Source organism: Pongo abelii, chromosome 11 (assembly GCF_028885655.2).
Source record: "Pongo abelii isolate AG06213 chromosome 11, NHGRI_mPonAbe1-v2.0_pri, whole genome shotgun sequence".
In the NCBI taxonomy this organism is placed as follows: domain Eukaryota; kingdom Metazoa; phylum Chordata; class Mammalia; order Primates; family Hominidae; genus Pongo; species Pongo abelii.
In genome coordinates, this window is record NC_071996.2 from 21,238,852 (window position 1) to 21,257,300 (window position 18,449).

The 18,449-nt window shown below is 51.2% G+C and overlaps 1 protein-coding gene across 6 annotated transcripts in view; it reads right to left on the reverse strand.

Moving 5' to 3' along the window:
• GYPC (glycophorin C (Gerbich blood group)) overlaps positions 1–17,610 on the reverse strand; it is a 57,429-nt gene extending 39,819 nt beyond the window's left edge. For 2 of the 6 annotated variants that reach the window (XM_054549184.2, XM_054549185.2), the window contains exons 1-2: positions 16,137–17,610; positions 1,647–1,851 (exon numbers count right to left, since the gene is read on the reverse strand). In XM_054549184.2, the coding sequence (XP_054405159.2) occupies positions 1,647–1,788 (142 nt within the window). In that variant the 5' untranslated portion in view covers positions 1,789–1,851; positions 16,137–17,610. The remainder of the gene's footprint in view (positions 1–1,646; positions 1,852–16,136) is intronic. The other 4 variants (XM_063712717.1, XM_063712715.1, XM_009237635.4 and 1 more) reach the window with 4 other exon arrangements.
• Positions 17,611–18,449: the final 839 nt, after the last annotated feature.

An 18,449-nucleotide genomic window follows, 5' to 3' on the forward strand; every position in this document is an offset into this window, starting at 1 on the left:
TGCCAGAGAAGTGTGGGTGGGGCTGAGTGTGGTTCCTGGCCTTCCTCCCCCAGGGTTAGGTGGCAGCTTGGACCTAGAAGCAACAGGTCGAGACCTCCCTTGTCCACATCCTTTCACAGTTGTGTTCTCTGTCCACTGCTGGGCCAGCCCCTCCACCCCGAGAGGAGAAGGTCGCTGCTCTGTGCTCTCTCCTGGGCTGATGCCTCCAGGGCTTGCACTGACCCAGAGCTGCGGGTGAGGGGCCCATGCACATTCTCCCTGCTCCCTGAAGGTCCTGTGTGCTCTGTGGACTGCAGGTGCCGAGGGGAGAGGGGACCCACACTCTCACTCATTCCCTGCAGGGCCAGGCACCCGAAAGATACAACTGACAATTTCAGACAGGCTCTGAAAGCTGGCCTCTATGAGTGTGTGTGTGTGTGTGTGTTTGTGTGTGTGCAGGTGAATGTGCAAATTGGGCACTGTGTGAAGCCCCCCATTTCAGGGACTGCAGGAGGGCTCACTATCCTCTTCCTCCTTCCCAGCTCCCACCTCATGTCACAGGTTGCCCGGGCCTTCCTCTCAGTCTCTTGTTAGGGCTAAGGTGAGATCCAGAAGGGCACCTGCTCAGAGTCATGAGCCTTCTGGAGGGGCCTTGAAGGCTCCAAGACTTAGAGGGGATGGTGGAATTCTGGATGCTGTAACAGGTGCCAGGAGGTGGTCCCCTCATCTCTCTGTCACCTCACCTGTCCACCTGCATCTCTCAGCTACCTTTTCCCTCCCTCCTCCCCCAGCCATGTGTCCCTGGATGTGTCTTGGTCAGACCAGGCCTGTACCTGCCTCAGGACCCTTGCACTTGCTGCGCTCTCTGCCTGTCATGCTTCTCTCAGATGGCCTCATGTCTGGATCACTCACTTTTTTCAGGGCTTTCTCAAACATTGCCACCCTCAGTGAAGCCTTCTATGGCCACCCTATAAGATGGCACCCCCTCACTCCTCACCTTCCATCTCCCTTCCCGGCTTCACTGTCCACCCAGCCCTTAGTGCCATCTGATGTACTGGGCATTCTAACCATGTGTCCACCTTGCCAGCGTGTGAACTCCTCTTGGGATTCCTGCTGGTTTGTTCACTGTCTTATTCCCAGGGCTTTGGCCTGGGCCTGACACACAGCTGGTGCTCAGTGACCATTTGTGGAATCTGAGCTCCCAGGCCACACGTGTGCTAGGACAGTCGGCGGAAGTGTGGACTCCAGGAGACCACGGTTGAGCTCAGGAGCCACAAGGTTATGACTGGACGAATGGGGACACACATCGACCCCCGAGGCTCCATCTCCAAATCTAATGGTGGCCTCCTGGTAGGGAGAGGTTTCAATAAGGAAGCACGCAGGTGCACAGCTAACACCTGACCCTTGCATGGAGAGGTTGCTCCCCTGTGCCTGTGCCTGCAATAAAGTGCTGTTTTCTGAACTTGGGTGTTAGCTGGTTGTCCCTAGCTGCAGGGCTCAGGGAAGCCTGCCTTGCATGCTTGCACCTGCTCTGGCTCTCCCTCCTGCACCTGCTCAGTGAGGTGGGGATTTTCTGCAGGGCAGAGGCAAAGCCCCGAGTGCCTGTATTTCTAGAGGAGGTAGGAGGAGGGCAGGAGAGAGGGGAAGACTACGAGAGCCTCTCCTACCTGCTGGCAGCCTGGGTAGTGGCAGGTCAGGGAACGGGAACTGATGCTCTTCTCGTGGGCCCAGGTTAGTGGGCCTCCCTGGCTGCTGCCTGCTCCCTGGCCTCGGGGTGGATTTTTCTTCCATGGCTTCCCATCCATTCATGGGGTTGAGGTGCAGTGGGGTCAGGTGGGCCCAGGCCTAGAAGTTGTGCCATCAGAGAGTCTCCTGTTGGTTAAAGTCAGGAGTCTATAAAGGGCTGGATCCTATGGCAAAGATTCAATGCTGCTATTGTAGCAGGGAAGCAACACGTGACACTCCGTAAATGATAGGTGCTGTTGTGCCCCAAGAAATCTTCAAGTGTGCAGATAGGGGGCAGCTGGATTTGGCAGTGGGTCTCAGTTTGCAGCCCTCCTGTTTAAGTCTCCCTGTCTCTGAGTCTTTCTGGTCCCTCCCTGGTTAACATTTACTGAGTGTGTGCCCCGTGCTAGGCCTGGGCCTTTGTCCACAGCCTCTCATGCAAGGTGCCTCTGGGAACTAAGCCACCAAGAGGCTGAGCTGTGCCTGTAGCCCAGCCTGGCCCCCTCGAAGCCTGTGACCCATGCGATATCCTGCTTCTTGTCAGAGCACAGGCACATCCCTGCTGCCTCAGCCCCTTCTAGGGATTACTGAAGTGCCTGTGAGGACATAGGCATTGCTGGGGAAGCAGAGGCCAAAGGGGGTGAAACCAGTACCCCAAGGCCACCCTCACTGGGGAGGCGAGGTGGGTGGCCTGCTGGACTCTTTGTGCCCCTCTGTGAGTGCACTGGTTGGAGAGGCGCTGCACAGTGAGACATCTCCAGGCAATCCTGAGCCCCGGGGTGGAATCGGGGTGTCCCAGAAGGGCCCCAGAAAGTGAGTCATGGCTAAACTTAGAGCTTGGTCCAGCGAGGCTAGAGCAGCTCTGGGCAGTGACGTGCTGCAGCACAAGTATCCCTGAGTGGGAGCTGCGGTCTCAGAAGGAGACATCATGAACTGGAGCAGAGAGAACTTGTTTCTCCTTGGGGAGGGCCTCACACGCAGGGAATTCAAAGGAGAACCGTCTTTGAGAACCACTGGGGCTCTCAGGGCAGGAGGCAGGGCAGTGAGAGGCCAGCCTTTCATCCTTTCATCCTCCAGACAGTTCAGCCTCTGTTCCCACAGCCCTAGGCCGAGGAAGACGAGATGTGGCCAGAAACTCAGATAATTGTGCCTCTGAGATGTTGCAACCTCAGAGAAGGCTTTTACCAAAAGCACCACCCTGGAAACAGAAGAGAAAAGGACCAAGAAGAGAGTTAGGCAGAGGACAAAAGCCCCCAGGAAATAATAATAATAAGGCTCAGAAGTGCCCATGAGTGGGAAACACTAGCTCATCGGAACTTCGAAGGAACACCGTGGATTTCATCCGCCTGTGACCGCCACGTCCTGAAAGAGGCATTTTGACTTCCTCTAGCATTGCTGGTTTTCTCAGTGAGTGACAAGCTTCATTTCGCTCAAATAAATTGTTTAAAAATAGCCTGTCCCAAAAGGGTTTTTCAGAGGCTCCAGGATTCTGAAATAAGAAATGACCCAGGGCGAATTACCAAGGCCTGATATAAATCAATATACTCGACAGCCTGCTTGAACCATCTTTCTCTCCCTCCTCCTGGGAGAGGATACTCTGTTCTTCCTTGAAACTCCCCAGTTTCTGCACATATGAGCGGTGGTGCTGTGCAGAGATTAAGAGATAGCCTAGGGGTTGGAACCCCTGGGCTTGAATCACAACCCTGACACTCACAGACATGTCCTGTACCCTGAGGATGGGGCACGGCCTGGAGCACCCACTCGCAGCACAGGATGATGACCAGAGACAAATGTCACCAGGCAACACTGCGCACATAGTGAGCTCTGGACATTAGCACTGTTCTTCCTGCTTTGTATCCCTGCAACTTGTCTTTACCGATTCATTCTCCAGAGTTAGAGAATCCTCAGCAGTAAGGATTGATCACCGACAACTTGTCTCTTCAAGCACAAGATTTTAATTCAACAAGCTGAGACTATGTCTAACTAGGTCAAAATTTACTCTAATTTCCTATTAGCTAGAAAAGCACCCATTTACATGGGGGGAATTATACTCCTTGAAGTTATTCTCTAAGTAGCTAGACAGCTATTGAGCCAGTTCAGCAACTAATCGCAGTAAGTCATAGGCAATTCGATCTGAAACCTGAATTCGTGTGATAAGAAATTTCTCACCAGGAAGACTGGATGCTTTTTATTCCTGTCATGATGTGAACCTTGCTGTCCCAAGAAACCCAGCAAGGCTTCGAGGGCAGCCATCTCATCTCACACCTTTGTCCCCTCTCAATTCTGAGGACTGATGGCAAGGGAGAACCACCATAACGCCAAGTGTTTCCAATGATGGTGGAACCAGGGATGTATAAAGTGATTAGTAATTGCTTGTGGATGAATTGCTGTCGCGATCGAATTTTGTATCCAGTCTCTTTTTTAACATTTCAGATTTTCTTCCTGGAGTTTGAGCGTAGACCTTCTGAAGTTTGATAAGCATTTTTCTCATGGAATTAATTGGTAAAGTGATAAACATCTGTGTGTGCATTGTAGTTGGCTGTAGGCAAATATTTAACCACAATGAGATCATTTTACAACTGCATGGGGTAGAGACGTCTGCTATGGAGAGATCATCTGAGATCCAGGCCTCAAAGTGTCCTCCTTGAGAGCAAATAGTGACTGAGCATCGGTTAACTGCTCTGGCTCTGGAAGGCACCAGGCAGGAGATCTCAAACTTGTCTCGGGAGTGAGCCATCACAAGGGGCCCTTGGGGTGTGGCCGCCGGGCCTTATTCCTTACTCAGATGGGTCAGATGAACTTTTATCTCTTATGTATTTCACGACTTCATGTCAGAATTAATTTTATAAAATTGCCACTGTTGCAAAAAAAGTCAAAAACAAAAATATTGCAATAGAGATTTGTAGTTATGACACTCTTTTGTGTGTGTGTGACTTTTAGGGTGGGGATCCCAGGTGAGGACCCCCTTCTTTTGAAAGTTCATGAAGATGTGGCCTTCATCTCAAAGCAGCCTGGCACTGTTACCTGTGCCTGAACCAGGTGCAGCAAGCAGTCTGCTGGGCCCTGTGTCTCTAATCAGCATTTTGACTTGTTCTGTTTTCTGATGCTCGTGGATCTCCCCTTCCTTACTAGGGTGAAGCCCCTTTGAAGATATGGTCTTTGTTCCTTTATGTCTCCTGTGCAGCACCTTGCATGCAGTAGGGACTCCCTGGATTAAAATCAAAATGCATCAGATTGGACTGGGATGATCTGAATGGTGGGGCTCTTGACTGTATTCACTATAAGTGGATGAAAAGCTCAAGGCTTGGGGCTCAGGTCACCTGCTACACAAGAGGCCCCTGCAGACTTGGAACTTAGAAAAGGACTCCACAGGCCGGGCATAGTGGCTCATGCCTGTAATCCCAGCACTTTTGGAGGCCAAGGCGGGCAGATCACCTGAGGTCGGGAGTTTGAGACCAGCCTGACCAACATGGAGAAACCCCGTCTCTACTAAAAATATAAAATTAGCCAGGCGTAGTGGCACATGCCTGTAATCCCAGCTACTCGGAAGGCTGAGGCAGGAGAATCACTTGAACCTGGGAGATGGAGGTTGTGGTGAGCCGAGATCATGCCACTGCACTGCACTCCAGCCTGGGCAACAAGAGTGAGACTCCATCTCAAAAAAAAAAAAGAAAGAAAAGGACTCTGGATCATGTGGTAGGCAATGCATGTAGGAGTCATGTCTGGAAACTGACCCAAATATTTAACTGCTGGGGTATGATTGGGGAAGGTTGTTTCTGTTTTCTTTACGATACACTCAGGAGGGATTCGTTGCAGAAGGGTATGGGAGACTTAGTGCTGAACCCAAACCAAAAATAAGCAAAACAGCCTTGCTGAATTCTCTAAATCCATGTATCTCTAAATCCTCTGTCTCTAAATCCTCTGTCTGCTAGGTGGGGTCTGATGGCTACAATGACCTTGAGTGACAAGCAGACAGAAGAGGCTATGAGGAGATATTCTACATGGCAGATGCTCTACACTGAGCAAAGAAGTGGGAACAGAGTCCTAAAAATAGTGGAGTAGAAAAAGTTTCAAAAGCATGGGGCACCTAACACCCAAGGTCAAAAGATGTTGTAGGCAGCAGTTCTTACTTTCGTTTCTAGTTATGTTTGGGAGGTCAGTAGGATCCATGGACCAAATGCCCGTCTGCCCCGTCCCAAACCAGATCCCCAAGGGTCTGCCTCAGGTCTGGGGCTGATACCTGTCTGCTGCTAAGAAATGCAAGGAGGTGGTGTGGAGGAAGAAATGTCTGTGTGCTTGTGTGTGTGTGTGTGTAGGGAGGGAGGGAACGGGGGCAGGAGAATAGAAGGCCAGCATCACAGTTTCTTACTTCCAATGACTCTTCAGCCTCAGACCCTCCCACTTAAGAATGATGAGTGAGTTTCAGTGGCCTGAACAGTATACTCACAAAGGAGTCAGGGACCGAGGAGTGGTCCAGTCTGGCTCCCTCTATTGCAACCTGGTTGTGTAAATTCTGCCAAGTCACTGTACTTTCCTGAGGTCTGCTTTATTTACCTGCAAAAGAGGGGGACTAGTATCTCTCGAATGAAGAGAGGAAACAGATTTGAAAGTGCCTAGCAAAGTGTAACAGAAATTGCAGTCATGCAGTGACAATGATCCTCCGGCTGGCTTGCTGTATTTTAACACAGAATAAAGTTGCCAGCTCAGGGGTGGTTCCGCGGTGGAGGCATTCCAGGAATTGGCCAGGAGTTGGTGGGGGCATTATTCTCTCCCAGTGCCCCTGTAGTGACCTCGGGAGGCAGCTGCCCACTGCTTCCCCGGGGGAAGAGTGGGTTGGCCTGGGCTAGCAGGACAGTCACAACCCAGCCTTTGTGTACCACTCTGAGCACTGCATTTGCAGCTGCTGGACCACAGGTGGGTGCCTGCGGAGGACGGCAGAGGGAACACAAGTGGTTCCGGGTGTGGGGGGAGCAAAGAAAGGCCTTTTCTTCAGAGGCCAGAAGAGTGACCTCAGGGACATAAGGAGCTGAGCAGAAGGGCAAGGGGTCATGGGCAGCCCCCTCCCAGCAGGGCAGACTGCAGAGTCCCAGAGCTGGAGGAAGACACACCTGGCTTCCAGGAGAGAGCGTGTCAATGATGCACAGGGAAGCACTGGGGAAATCACCTCTTTGAGCCTCACTTTGTGTCTTCCTAAACTGGAATGAATAATATCTGCATCTGTGTGATGCCTTCAGCACTAAAGGAGGCACTGTGTGTGTTACACGTCCTCACTAGGTGTGGAGCAGGGCAGAGTGGGCGCTTGCCAGGGTGTGCACAGCCCCAGGCGCCTGTGCCGAGTCTGCTGTGGTGCTTTGCCCTGCGTCGACATCCCTTGGGCCCCCATCTGAGGTGATCAATGCACCCAGAGGGTCTCCAGGGCTCCCTTCTGGGCCCCTCACAGGGTGGTCTCTTTACACTGACATCCTCCAGCCTTATCTGTGCCCTAATCTCCCTCTGAGCTGCCACTGGGTGATCATCTATCTGTCCCATGAATCAGTGGTTCCCCCTTACCTATGGGGGATGCTTTCCAAGACCCCCAGTGGATGCCTGAAACCAGAGATACCACTGAACCTTACATACATGATAGTTTTCCTATATGCAAATACCTATGATAAAGTTTATTTTATAAATTCGACACAGTAAGATATTAACAACAACAATGAATAATGAAGTAAAACAATTGTAACAACGTACTGTATAAAAGTTATATGAACTAGTCTCTCTCTCTCTCTCAGTATCTTACTGTACTGTACCTTAGGTAACTGAAAGCTCAGATCAGGGCAAGAGACTGTATCTCAAAGTCACCCTCTTCCCCATAGAGATTCTTCCTACATCCTTCCTCTTGATCTTGTTCCTACAATTCTACAATGAACATGAATTGCTTCTGCAATAATGAAATAGGGCAAAGACAACTTATTTTTAAACTTGTAAGTGAAGAGTAGCCTATTCTTCTGACTTAAAAGGCCAAAAGAGTAAGAGAAAGATAGAGATAGAAAATGAGAGAGACACAGAGAGAGAGAGAGAGAGAGAAAGACAGCAAGTAGTGCATGACCTGAGCCTCCCTAGCATCTACTCCAGCTGTGTTCATGAAGACCCACAGGGAGAGGTAGAGGCTGCCCCTGCAGATGCCCAGCCCAGGGAGTCCTCCCGTGACAGACAGGACTGCTACGGAACCAGGACTGCCAACATAGAGGAGGATCAGAGCCCCGGGGGCTGGGGTCAGATTCAGGCAGGGAGAGCAGAGGCAGTGGGCTTCGGCCCCTCAACCTCCAATGGGCTGAGCTCAGGTCACAGGGTGACTTTCATGGGCCAAGGTGCTTTACCTTATGGGTCCCTTCTCCTCCCAAATATTAGAAATCATATTGTATGGCTGCGTTGGTATAAAGGCAAATGTACTATTTGATCTTAGAGGTTCATTTCCTTCCTTCTGATTTTAAAAGAAGCTCTAACACTGTTGTGGGCCTCTAGAAGCACTGTGGTCTCTGAGCACTGCGTCCAGGGGTCAGACCCTGGCTGAGCCTTCAATGTAGAGGGGGAGGAGGAGGAGGTGTGAGGGGCTGGTAGGTTCTCTGGAAGTCACATCCACTTGCTAGTTTTGGTATCATCACATGCAAAATGGAGATAAAAATACCTCCCTGGGGCTGCCAGAGGGCTAAATGAGATGGCGTCTGTGGAGCGGAGCCTCGTCTCTACTCTCTGAGACAGGGCTACAGTCACCAGATGAGGAGGATGGCTCAGGATAGTGTAGAGAATCAGTGACAAAGAAAAAAAAAAAGACTATGAAAATTTTTTAAAAAGGGAATACTCAGGATTTTCAACCATAACTGAAATTAATTTCACTAAAATAAGAAGTTTTGCAGAAGTTGAAGGAAAGGGATTCATATGACAAGTCCATCCGGGGCATGATCAAGCAAGGCCTGGCTCCCCTCCCAGGAGTTTGGGACCTGGAAAAGCTGGAAAAGGCTGAGAAGGAGCTTTCTCCAGAGACAGAGAGAGAGAGAGAGACCAGAACCTTAGAGAGACCCAGCTCAAAGCCCATTCAAAGGGGAGCATGAAGGAGAAAGGAGAAATGACTGCCTAAAGAAGACATTGAAAGGTAGAGTACATTAGGGCCAGGTGAGCCGAGGGAAGGAGGCCACCCCTTCACACTCAGGGGAGGGGCACTGGCAGGCAGGGGAGAGGTCAGGGCCTGAGCTGAGAGGAGCTTAGAGTGCACCAGGGTCAGGGCCTCGCCCAGGGCAGGGAGAGGGTGCAGTGAATGCTGGGGCCCAGGGCACTCTCTGCAGACCCTGCTTGCCTACATGGATGGACCTTCACATCCCTCCATCTGTTTGCTGACTCATTCACTCCTTCCTTCACCCATAGGGTGCTTTCAAAGAGTCTACTCTTCTCCACGGAGAACGAGATGGCCCAGGTATGAGTGGTTGAGGGGCTGGTGCCCAGATGAGGTGGGGGTAAAGATGACCTCTCTCCAGGGTGATGTGAGGAAATGGAGCCCCGGAAGGTAAGAGGCTTGCTCCCCGTCACACAGCTGGCGCGTGTGGCCAACAGCAGGGCCTGCGTGTGTTTTCCGGGCTGTCTCCACTGCAGTGCTGACTGTTGGATAAAAACACGAAGGAGGCCGAGCGTGGTGGCTCCTGCCTGTAATCCCAGCACTTTGGGAGGCCAAGGCGGGCAGATCAGGAGGTCAGGAGATTGAGACAATCCTGGCCAACAATGTGAAACCCCATCTCTACTAAAAATACAAAAATTAGCCTGGCGTGGCGGCACATGCCTGTAATCCCAGCAACTCGGGAGGCTGAGGCAGGAGAATTGCTTGAACCAGGGAGTCGGAGGTTGCAGTGAGCCAAGATCATGCCACTGCACTCCAGCCTGGGGACAGAACAAGATTTCATCTCAAAAGAAAAACAAAAATAATAAAAACCATGAAGGAGCAGCATCGGGAGCGAGAGGGCCTTGCCCTGGTCTCTGTGGGACCACACAGATGCAGATGGCCCCCTGTCATTGGGTATGATTTTCAGTGGCAAAGGGGCAAACATTTGAGGAGTCTGGAGAGCAAGGAGGGAGCAGGGCAGTGGGGAGGAAGCTGGTGTTTAAGCACACACGCAAGCACTCAGTGAGCGGAAGCAATTAAGCACAATTATGAGCACATACCAGGCACTACACTAGGATGTTTATCTATGAGAATACACTGAATCCTCCGAACAAAGTCCTGAGGTAGAGACTATTGTTAGCTCCGTTGACAGGATCAGGACTAGCTATAGAATTTGCAGAGACCAGTGCAAAATAAAAACATGAGGCCCCTTGTTCGAAAGAGAAGAATTTGAAGATAGCAGTGACAGAGTGTTAAACCAAGGAAGTGCAGGACCCTGCTGGGCGGGTCCCATCCCTGTGAAGCCATCCCTGTCCCAGACAATGGACCAGCAACTTGTCCCAGGTCACAGCCAGCTCATAGTGGATCCAGACCCAAAACCTCATCCTCAGATTTCAAAGCTAACCCTTTATCACTAGCAAATTGACACAAAGTCTATTTGAGCTAAAGGTTCAAAAAAAATACAGAAGGGGAACCTGAACTTGAAGCTTCGAGCATTACTAAGGCCTGTGTGTAGGTTTCAGCAAGAGCACTGGATGAGTTTCTCAAGTGAAAGTGGATTTCACACCCAGTGGGCCCATTGCCCGGTGAAGACAAGAGAAGGGCTTGGCTGGGCCCCATACCAGAGGCATCATTGTTTTATCAGGTTTTGATCTGGCAACCCATAATTTCCCCCTTTTTAAGACTCTGCTGAGAATACATGTGCCCATTGGCTGCTGACAAAATGTGAAGATTCTCCATTCCAGAGTTCAAGGAGGAAGAGTGGCAGTGCTGGGCTGGGTCAGCTGGAGACCCTGTGCTTGAGCCCCTCGTAAAAATGCCCACTGCGTGTGGGAGCAGCGGGTGCGAGGCGCCCTGGCAGTGGCTCTCCGCGAGGATGTGTCAGTGAAGACCATCATGTGCAAAGTACAGATAAACAGCGCCATCAGGGTGTGCCAGGGATGCAGGGAGATAACCAAGGCCACCCTGCCCAGGGCTGGCTCTACATTCCCCGAAACGGAGCTTCCTCCCCTGAGCCCTGGAAAGGGGTCACTGTTGTGCCTGCTGGGCTCCAAGCAGTGTGTGACCACAGTGTTTTGGCAATAAGAGAAGGGGCATCTGGTAGGCCGGGCACGGTGGCTCACGCCTGTAATCCCAGCACTTTGGGAGGCCGAGGAGGGTGGATCACCTGAGGTCGGGAGTTTGAGACCAGCCTGACCAACATGGAGAAATCCTGTCTATACTAAAAATACAAAATTAGCCAGGCATAGTGGTGCACGCCTGTAATCCCAGCTACTCGGGAGGCTGAGGCATGAGAATCGCATGAACCCAGGAGACGCAGGTTGCGGTGGCCGAGATTGCGCCATTGCACTCCAGCCTGGGCAACAAGAACAAAATTCCGTCTCAAAAAGAAAAAAAAAAAGAGAGAGAGAGGGAGAGAAGGGGCATCTGGCTTTCACATGCATAAGCAGAAGCAAGAGAGACTAGAATGCAATTCCATAGAGAATTCTGGGCCTGGCTCTACCTGCACATGGGAAATGGGCTCTTGCCAGTTTCTGCCATGGGTTGAGATTTTGTATAGGAACATTGTTCTGGAAGAATGTAGAAAAATGAAGATGTATAGTAACTAAGGGCAGGAGCCAGCATTCTGTCAGAAGTTCCGATTATGTAAGGATCTGAAGAAAACCCCAGGCCAAGATGAGAGGGAGGCGGGGTAGGGGAAGGGAGTGGATATGAAAATGAACCCCAGCTGGGTGAGAAGGTGGGAAGGACTAGGTGGGATTCCTGGGGCCCAACAACTGTGCCTTTAGAATTTGTTTGGGGTTGACTCCTGTCCATTTCAACTTAGTATTTACTGGCCTCCAAGTCCATGCCAAATTCTGGACCAGGAGCTCCTGAGTGAAGGCTTTTTAAAGGCTCTTTTGGTATTGGAATGGTGGCAGTCCTGGGACCGTGGGCCCTGGGTCATCCCTGCAATCATCCACCTGCCTCAAAGTGGCTCAGCAAACCCCTCTCTGTGACAGGCCCTGAGTGGGGGACAGGCAGAGTCACAGAGCCCCTGGGGAGGTCAGAATTCTGGGAAGAGGCAGACTCAGGAATCTGTCAGGGCTGCAAACTGTGCCCAAGGATGTGGTGGGTCGTTTTCTAGGCTTGGGAAACTGGGTCCTGGAAGACCGGCAGGTGAGTGTGCGCCGGACCCGCGGAGTGTTGAGGGGCCTGATGTGAGCAGTTGTGAGGGGTGCAGCTGGAAAGCCAGCAAGCCTGGGATGGTGCGTGAGGGAGGGCTCGAGGGCCACCCCGAGCCAGCTGCTGAGGCGGGCAAGGGCAGCAGCGGCCCAGCGCAGGCTAGGTCTGACCACAGGAAGCAGAGCATGGACACAACGGTGGACTGGGGTGGGACACAGGCCCGGCTGAGGAGCTGGGGGAGGCAGGCAGGTCCTGAGTGCTTGTGCATGCAGTTCCTCGGTGTGCAGATCCACAGCAGCGTGCCCTACCTGGCACATACAAGCTGTGGGCCCACATACCCTAGAACACTCCCCTTGGGTTGGCCTCAGTTGCCTGTGGGGTCTGGCAGTTTGTATCTACAGCCTGGCTGCACCCTCAGTGCCTGGGTGCCCTGTGGCGGCTTATCTCCCCCCGAGCCTCTGGTGTTTCATCCGAAAGTCTCTACAAAAAATCCAAAAATTAGCCTGGTACGGTGGTGCATGCCTGTAGTCCTAGCTACTTGGGAGGTTGAGGCAGAGAATCTCTTCAACGCAGGAGGTGGAGGGTGCAATGATCTGAGATCGCACCACTGCACTCCAGCTAGAGTGACAGAGCATAAGACTCTGTCTTAAAAAAAAAAAAAAAAAAAAAAGAAAAGGAAACAAAATGCCTATCATAGCAGGTGTGCAGGGGAGACCCAGGAAAGCCCCTTACCAGGGCTTGGCATCTAAGTTTGCTGTTATTTTATCAAAAGCTAAAAACAACAGTTGTCTGGAGGGTGACTCCTGAAATTACCAGCATCCGCAGGCCAGGTTTGCTCCAATAAATTCCGCTAACAAAAGCCACCTCCCAAGCCTCTGTCATTGGGAGCAGGTCCAGGCCCTTCTGCTGTTGCTCATCGGGTGACTTTGGGGAAGTGGCTGTTATCATTCCCACTCACAGATGGGAAAACTGAGGTGCTGAGGTATTTCCTCTCTCTCCCAAAGCTGGTGAACATTGGAGGGCAGTCAAACCCAGGGCTGACTCCACAGCACGGATGTTGCTCTGGCCTCTGCTCTGCCTCTCACTCGTCATGTGATGAGGACACGTCCTTTCACTTCTGAGGCACGTTTCCTCACGGGGGTGGGGTGCTGACAGGAAATGGACAAAGGCATCAACCGACACTTCCCAGAAAAGTAATACAACCTCTTATGGAAGTAAGAAAACATGCTCAGTCTCACTTAATTATAGAGGCTCATTCCAAAGTGACAGCGTTTTTTTGTTTTTTGTTTTTTTTTTAACCCCTCAGTTTGGCCAAGATAAAAAATGCAGTGTGAGTGAGGATGCAGGGAAATAGTGACTTTCATAGGCTATTTGTGAGCATGAGAAACCGGTGTGACCTTTAGGAGGGTAGTTTCTTAAGACCTACTAACATTTTAAGTGGATACACACTTTGTCCCAGAAATCAAATGCTGAGGTGGGAGAATTTATCCTAACAGTTTACAGACACACGCATGGCATGTAAAATCCTCCTTACTCATTGTCACAGGAGTACTGTGTGTGGTTTAAAAAATTAAATGAAGTCTGCATACAGCCTAAATGCCCATCACCAGAGGAATTGGTTAAAGAAAATAACAAGGTATAACCTTTAAGAGATATTCTGATGGAAAAAAACAAGATGAAGTAAAATACATAAAATGCATTTTTATTATGTAAAATAAGAAATATTTGTATCAGCAAATTTACTTCTGGAAGGATTATCCTCAATAAATAAAGTAATTGCCATTGAGGTAGGGAGAAGGTGTCTTTCTCCTATTTTTAACTCTTCATTCACTGTTAACTTTACTGTTTGTTTGGTTTTGTATTTAGGGCGTGCTTGTTGGCCCATTGCGTGTGCTCAGTTACCGGAAGATGTTTTGGCTGTGGCCTCAGACAGGCACTCGAGGCATAGATGTACATACAGGTCTGCCACCTGAAGAGGCAAACTGACTTGGCTTGGCCCAACCCCTCACCTCTGTTGAGGGGACCTCTTCCTACTCACTGCAGATGGGTTCACATGTTCCCACTACAAGGGCAGAATGCCTTGTACTTCACAACACTTTGCTCCCCAGGGAGCTCTGCAAGTCCCCAGAAATACTTGCCCAACCACGGGCACCCCTTGGAAGGGTCCAGCTGCTGACCACCAGCATCATGTGACTCCCAGTGCCAGTGACATCTGGAGGAATTGAGCAATGGCTGAGGTGGAATTTCATTTGGCACTTAATGCAATCCTCTGCTTCTGCCAGAGGCGGTGAATTCTATATAAAGCTGCCAAACCTGGCCGTCTTCTCACTGAGCCTTGACCCCTTCCATCCAAGGGCAAGGCAACCGATTGCTGTGCGTGACTCACGCGCAGTAACTGTGGCATTGGGGCCTAGCCCAGCTGAGCTGAGCAGAGCAGGCCGGCCTGCCGGAAGTGGGTCCTCTCGGCTCTAACCTCTGGCTCTGATGAGCAGCTACATAAACTGAGACAGGATATAGACACATCCTGTCTGAGTTAGCAGCAAGAAGTAGCCGTCCCCCACCCCCTGCAGTTCTCGCACAGCAGGGATCCTGCCATAAATCAATCCGAAGTCTAATGTGGAATGGCTTGCAAGCAAGGGCTGCACCGCTGTTTGTCTCCCAAGGCAAGTGTTGAAGGTCTGAAACCTGAGTCCTGGAGAACTGCTTGGGCTGCTGGGCTGGGCTGGGCACGGGGGCGGGGGTCAGGCAAGCCCATGCTCTTCAGACATGGGAATGCCTCTCAGCCTCACCTCCTCAGTGACTGAATTGGAATAATGACAGTGGCTTCTGTCCCTTTAACCCAGGACCCGCCATATACACACACACACAAACATATGCTCAAGTTACGTGCTCCGGGAACCACAGTCTCATGTACAATTATATAAACATGCCCAGCACGGATCCAGCACTTAGGTTGTGTCAGTCTCCGTGCCGGGACATCTATATGCACTTCTTACTGCTGGATGAGTTATCTCCTGTTATTATTCCTACTTTGCAGATGAGGAAACTGGAGCTAAGAGAGGCTGCCTTGTTTATAGGCAGTGCAGATGATCCCAGTGCAGACTGAGGGGCCTGGCTCCCAAGCACCACTGATGCCTGCGCACTCCCAGGCTGACGCAAGCACAACCACAGGCACACGGAGTGCCGTGTACACCCGTAGACCGAAGCAGCACTCCTCCATGCCAAGCTCCAAGCTAGGGCGGGGTGAGGAGTGAGGCCTCACAACCTCCTGGATTTCAAAGACTTATAAAAGAGTTGGTGTCTCCAATACCCATATCATTATCATATCAATAAGGTATCATTGTTACATGATAGGCTCAGGATATCTCCTCTCTGACAGACTCTAAGAATCAGACCGCGGCAGGGTGGGGGATAAGAGGGATGTGCATTAGGTTTTTTGGTAAAATAAAATGGTAGTTTTTATTGCAAAAGTCCAACGGCAGAGGAAGAGGGCAGAAAGAGGCCCAGCAATGTTTCCAAGCATCTACAAAGACTTTCATCGCATATGATTTCCTATCAGCAAGAAAACGTGATGGTTTAAAAGAGAAAACAAGCAGAGAGGAATTACAAATCCCCAGAGGATCCAGGCCGCAGGATTCCCTCGCATCTGTGTGCCTTTGCGGCGCCCAGCGGAGCGAGCAAGTCCCTGGGCAAGGCTGGAGTTGTCTGGAGTTCACCGGAGCCTGGCCGGTCGGACCCTGGCTGGGGAGCAGCACAGAAGCAACTTGTGATGTGAACTCTTACCTAACTGTTCTTTAGGGAGACAATTCTGGCCTCACACACTTCACATGCCCCGCACAAAGAAACAGAAAGCGGGCGACACGCCCTGGGAGGGCGGGCTGGCCGCCTCTCCAGCTCCGGGCGCGTGGAGGCTGCGCGTCGGGGTCCGGGACGCGGGACAGGGACTCCGCGCAGCCCAGGCGCCGGGGAACCGGGGCTGGAGTCGGGGATCTGAGCCCAGTAGGCGCCTCCTCCGCCTGGAGGCCGGGCACGGACCGGGACACCCGGGCGTCCGTGGCCGTGGCTCGGCCCCTGGCTGCTGCGGGCCGCGGCCTCCAGTGGGTCCACAGGACCCTTCTCCACAGCGGGTACTCACCGAGGCTGAGGGGCCACGCCGTGCTGTTGGGGCTTCTCATCGACCACGGTCCTGGGCGTCAGCCCGGGCAGAGACCGCGGGCACGGGCCGGGCCGGGCCGGGCCTGGCCGGGGGAGGGTCGCGCTCCCGGGCTCCTGACCCTCGGCGGCGAGAGGAAGCGGCACCTGGGTCACACTCCTCCCGCGCGGGCCGAGGGGAGGGGCTCTGGCCCGGAGATAGGCAGACTTCGTTTATTTTTTTTCTGCAGACTTGGCTGGTGGGGTTTCCACCCCCTTTTTTTTTTTTTTTAAACACACACCCGCCCACTTCTGAACTCTTCTTTGCTCCAACTTTCCTGCGCAAGTACCGCGCTTTTCTAACCGTTTCTCTTTCCATCTGCCACTACCGGATACAGAGGTTGTGGTTGAGAATTCCCCTTGGAGTGCAGGGAAAACTCCCCAATGTGACATGATGGCCTGGCCCAGCACTGTCGGGGATGGTGACCAAATAGGGCAGACCTGTGTTGAAATCTTGGCTGGCTGCGCGGCCGCTGGATAGCTGGGCGGCGTCTCTGAGCCAGCCGCGGGGCATTTGTCCCTGGAGAGAGTCCCTGTCTTGTTGGCCTTTGGGGGCCCTGTACCCATGGATGGGCTGTTAAGCAAAGATCATTCCAAAACAGGAAGAATTGCTGGACAAGGGTCGTGATTTGTTCCCATTGCTTTTGTCTGAAGTTGCCAGACACCGTGCAGGTTGTGAATTCGCTCTACTTTTGCCATGAAAACCTCCACGTGGATTTCGATACATATCTTTGTTGGTTAAATGCAGTCAAATGGCACCACCTACAAAAAATGTATCATAGCATTATCAGCCCCTTCTGCCCAGAGACAAGGGCAGGGAACTTGAGGCCCTTGTTTTAAATCCCCCCCCAGGGGGACACCCTGTGCTTCTCCTGTGTGATGTCTGAACCTTCCTGTGCTGCTTCTCATTGTTTACTTCATAGCTTCCCAAACACTTTTGTGACGCCTTCCTCTCCCCTACCTTCTGCCATTAAGGCCTATCCTGCACAATCCGGAGAGCCAGACTAGCTGTCTGTACAATGTATGGGCGGTGCCTTTGGGGCTGTCATCTGCACTGAATACAATGAGAGGCTGCGCCCTGGAGATATGCAACACAGAGGCTTTGCTCACATCTAGCCGGGCTGCACAAACTCCAGGCTTTCTTGACGCAGTGGGAAAGCACTCATGATTCACTTTAGTTAGATCATGAAGAACCTCCGATGCTGATACATCTTTACTCCAACTGCCATGCGCAGCACAGCCGTGTTGAATTGAAATAAACTACTCACGGAATGCCTTTGGCCTGGTGGGGAAGCCCTGAGTCTTGATTTCCTCATCTATAAAATGGAGGCAAGAACACCTGCATTCCGGGGTTTTACAGAGGCAGTGATTGTAGAATCACAGTGGGAACAGAAAAGGCATTTAATAAACAGAAATAAGCAATGATTAATTTGTTTATTTTTATTTATTTATTTATTTATTTTTTCCGAGACGGAGTTTTTGCTTTTGTTGTCCATGCTGGAGTGCAATGGTGTGATCTCGGCTCACCACAACCTCCGCCTCCTGGGTTCAAGCAAGTCTCCTACCTCAACCTCCCGAGTAGCTGGGATTACCAGCATATGCCTCCACGCCTGGCTAATTTTGTATTTTTAGTAGAGACGGGGTTTTTCCATGTTGGTCAGTCTGGTCTGGAACTCCCGACCTCAGGTGATCCGCCCACCTTGGCTTTCCAAAGTGCTGGCATTACAGGTGTGAGCCACTGCACCCGTGATTGCTTTAACAGTTGAACTTTTTTTTTTTTTTGGTAATACATACATATATGTCTAGGTGGAACAGTAGTCCCGCTCCTCTGTCCTGAGAGAAAATAACTTTAATTATCTGAAATGCAGCTGGAAAGTTGGAAAGAAGCAGAAAGTCCTGCCGGGTAACAAAGGACAAGTCATTAGGTCATTGTAGCACATTTAGAGGAGTCACTTTTACAGACTCTTTTAGAACCTACTGGCCTTAGACATAATCATAAGAGATTTCCTTAATTTCTTAGGGTAAGACAGGTTGAAGGCATCAAAATGTTGCAGAGAATTCCTTACAGAAAAGAAGCCAAAAATTAATAAACTAACTAACTAAACAGCGAAAGTTGAAAGCCCCACAAACTGCAGAGGTCAGATACAAGAACAAAGTAGCATTTGTTACAGAACTAAAGCAATCTCAGCTCCAGTCATCATAGGAGGAAGTGACAGTTCCTTGAGCTATTAAAGAGCCGGGGCTTTGGAACTCAATC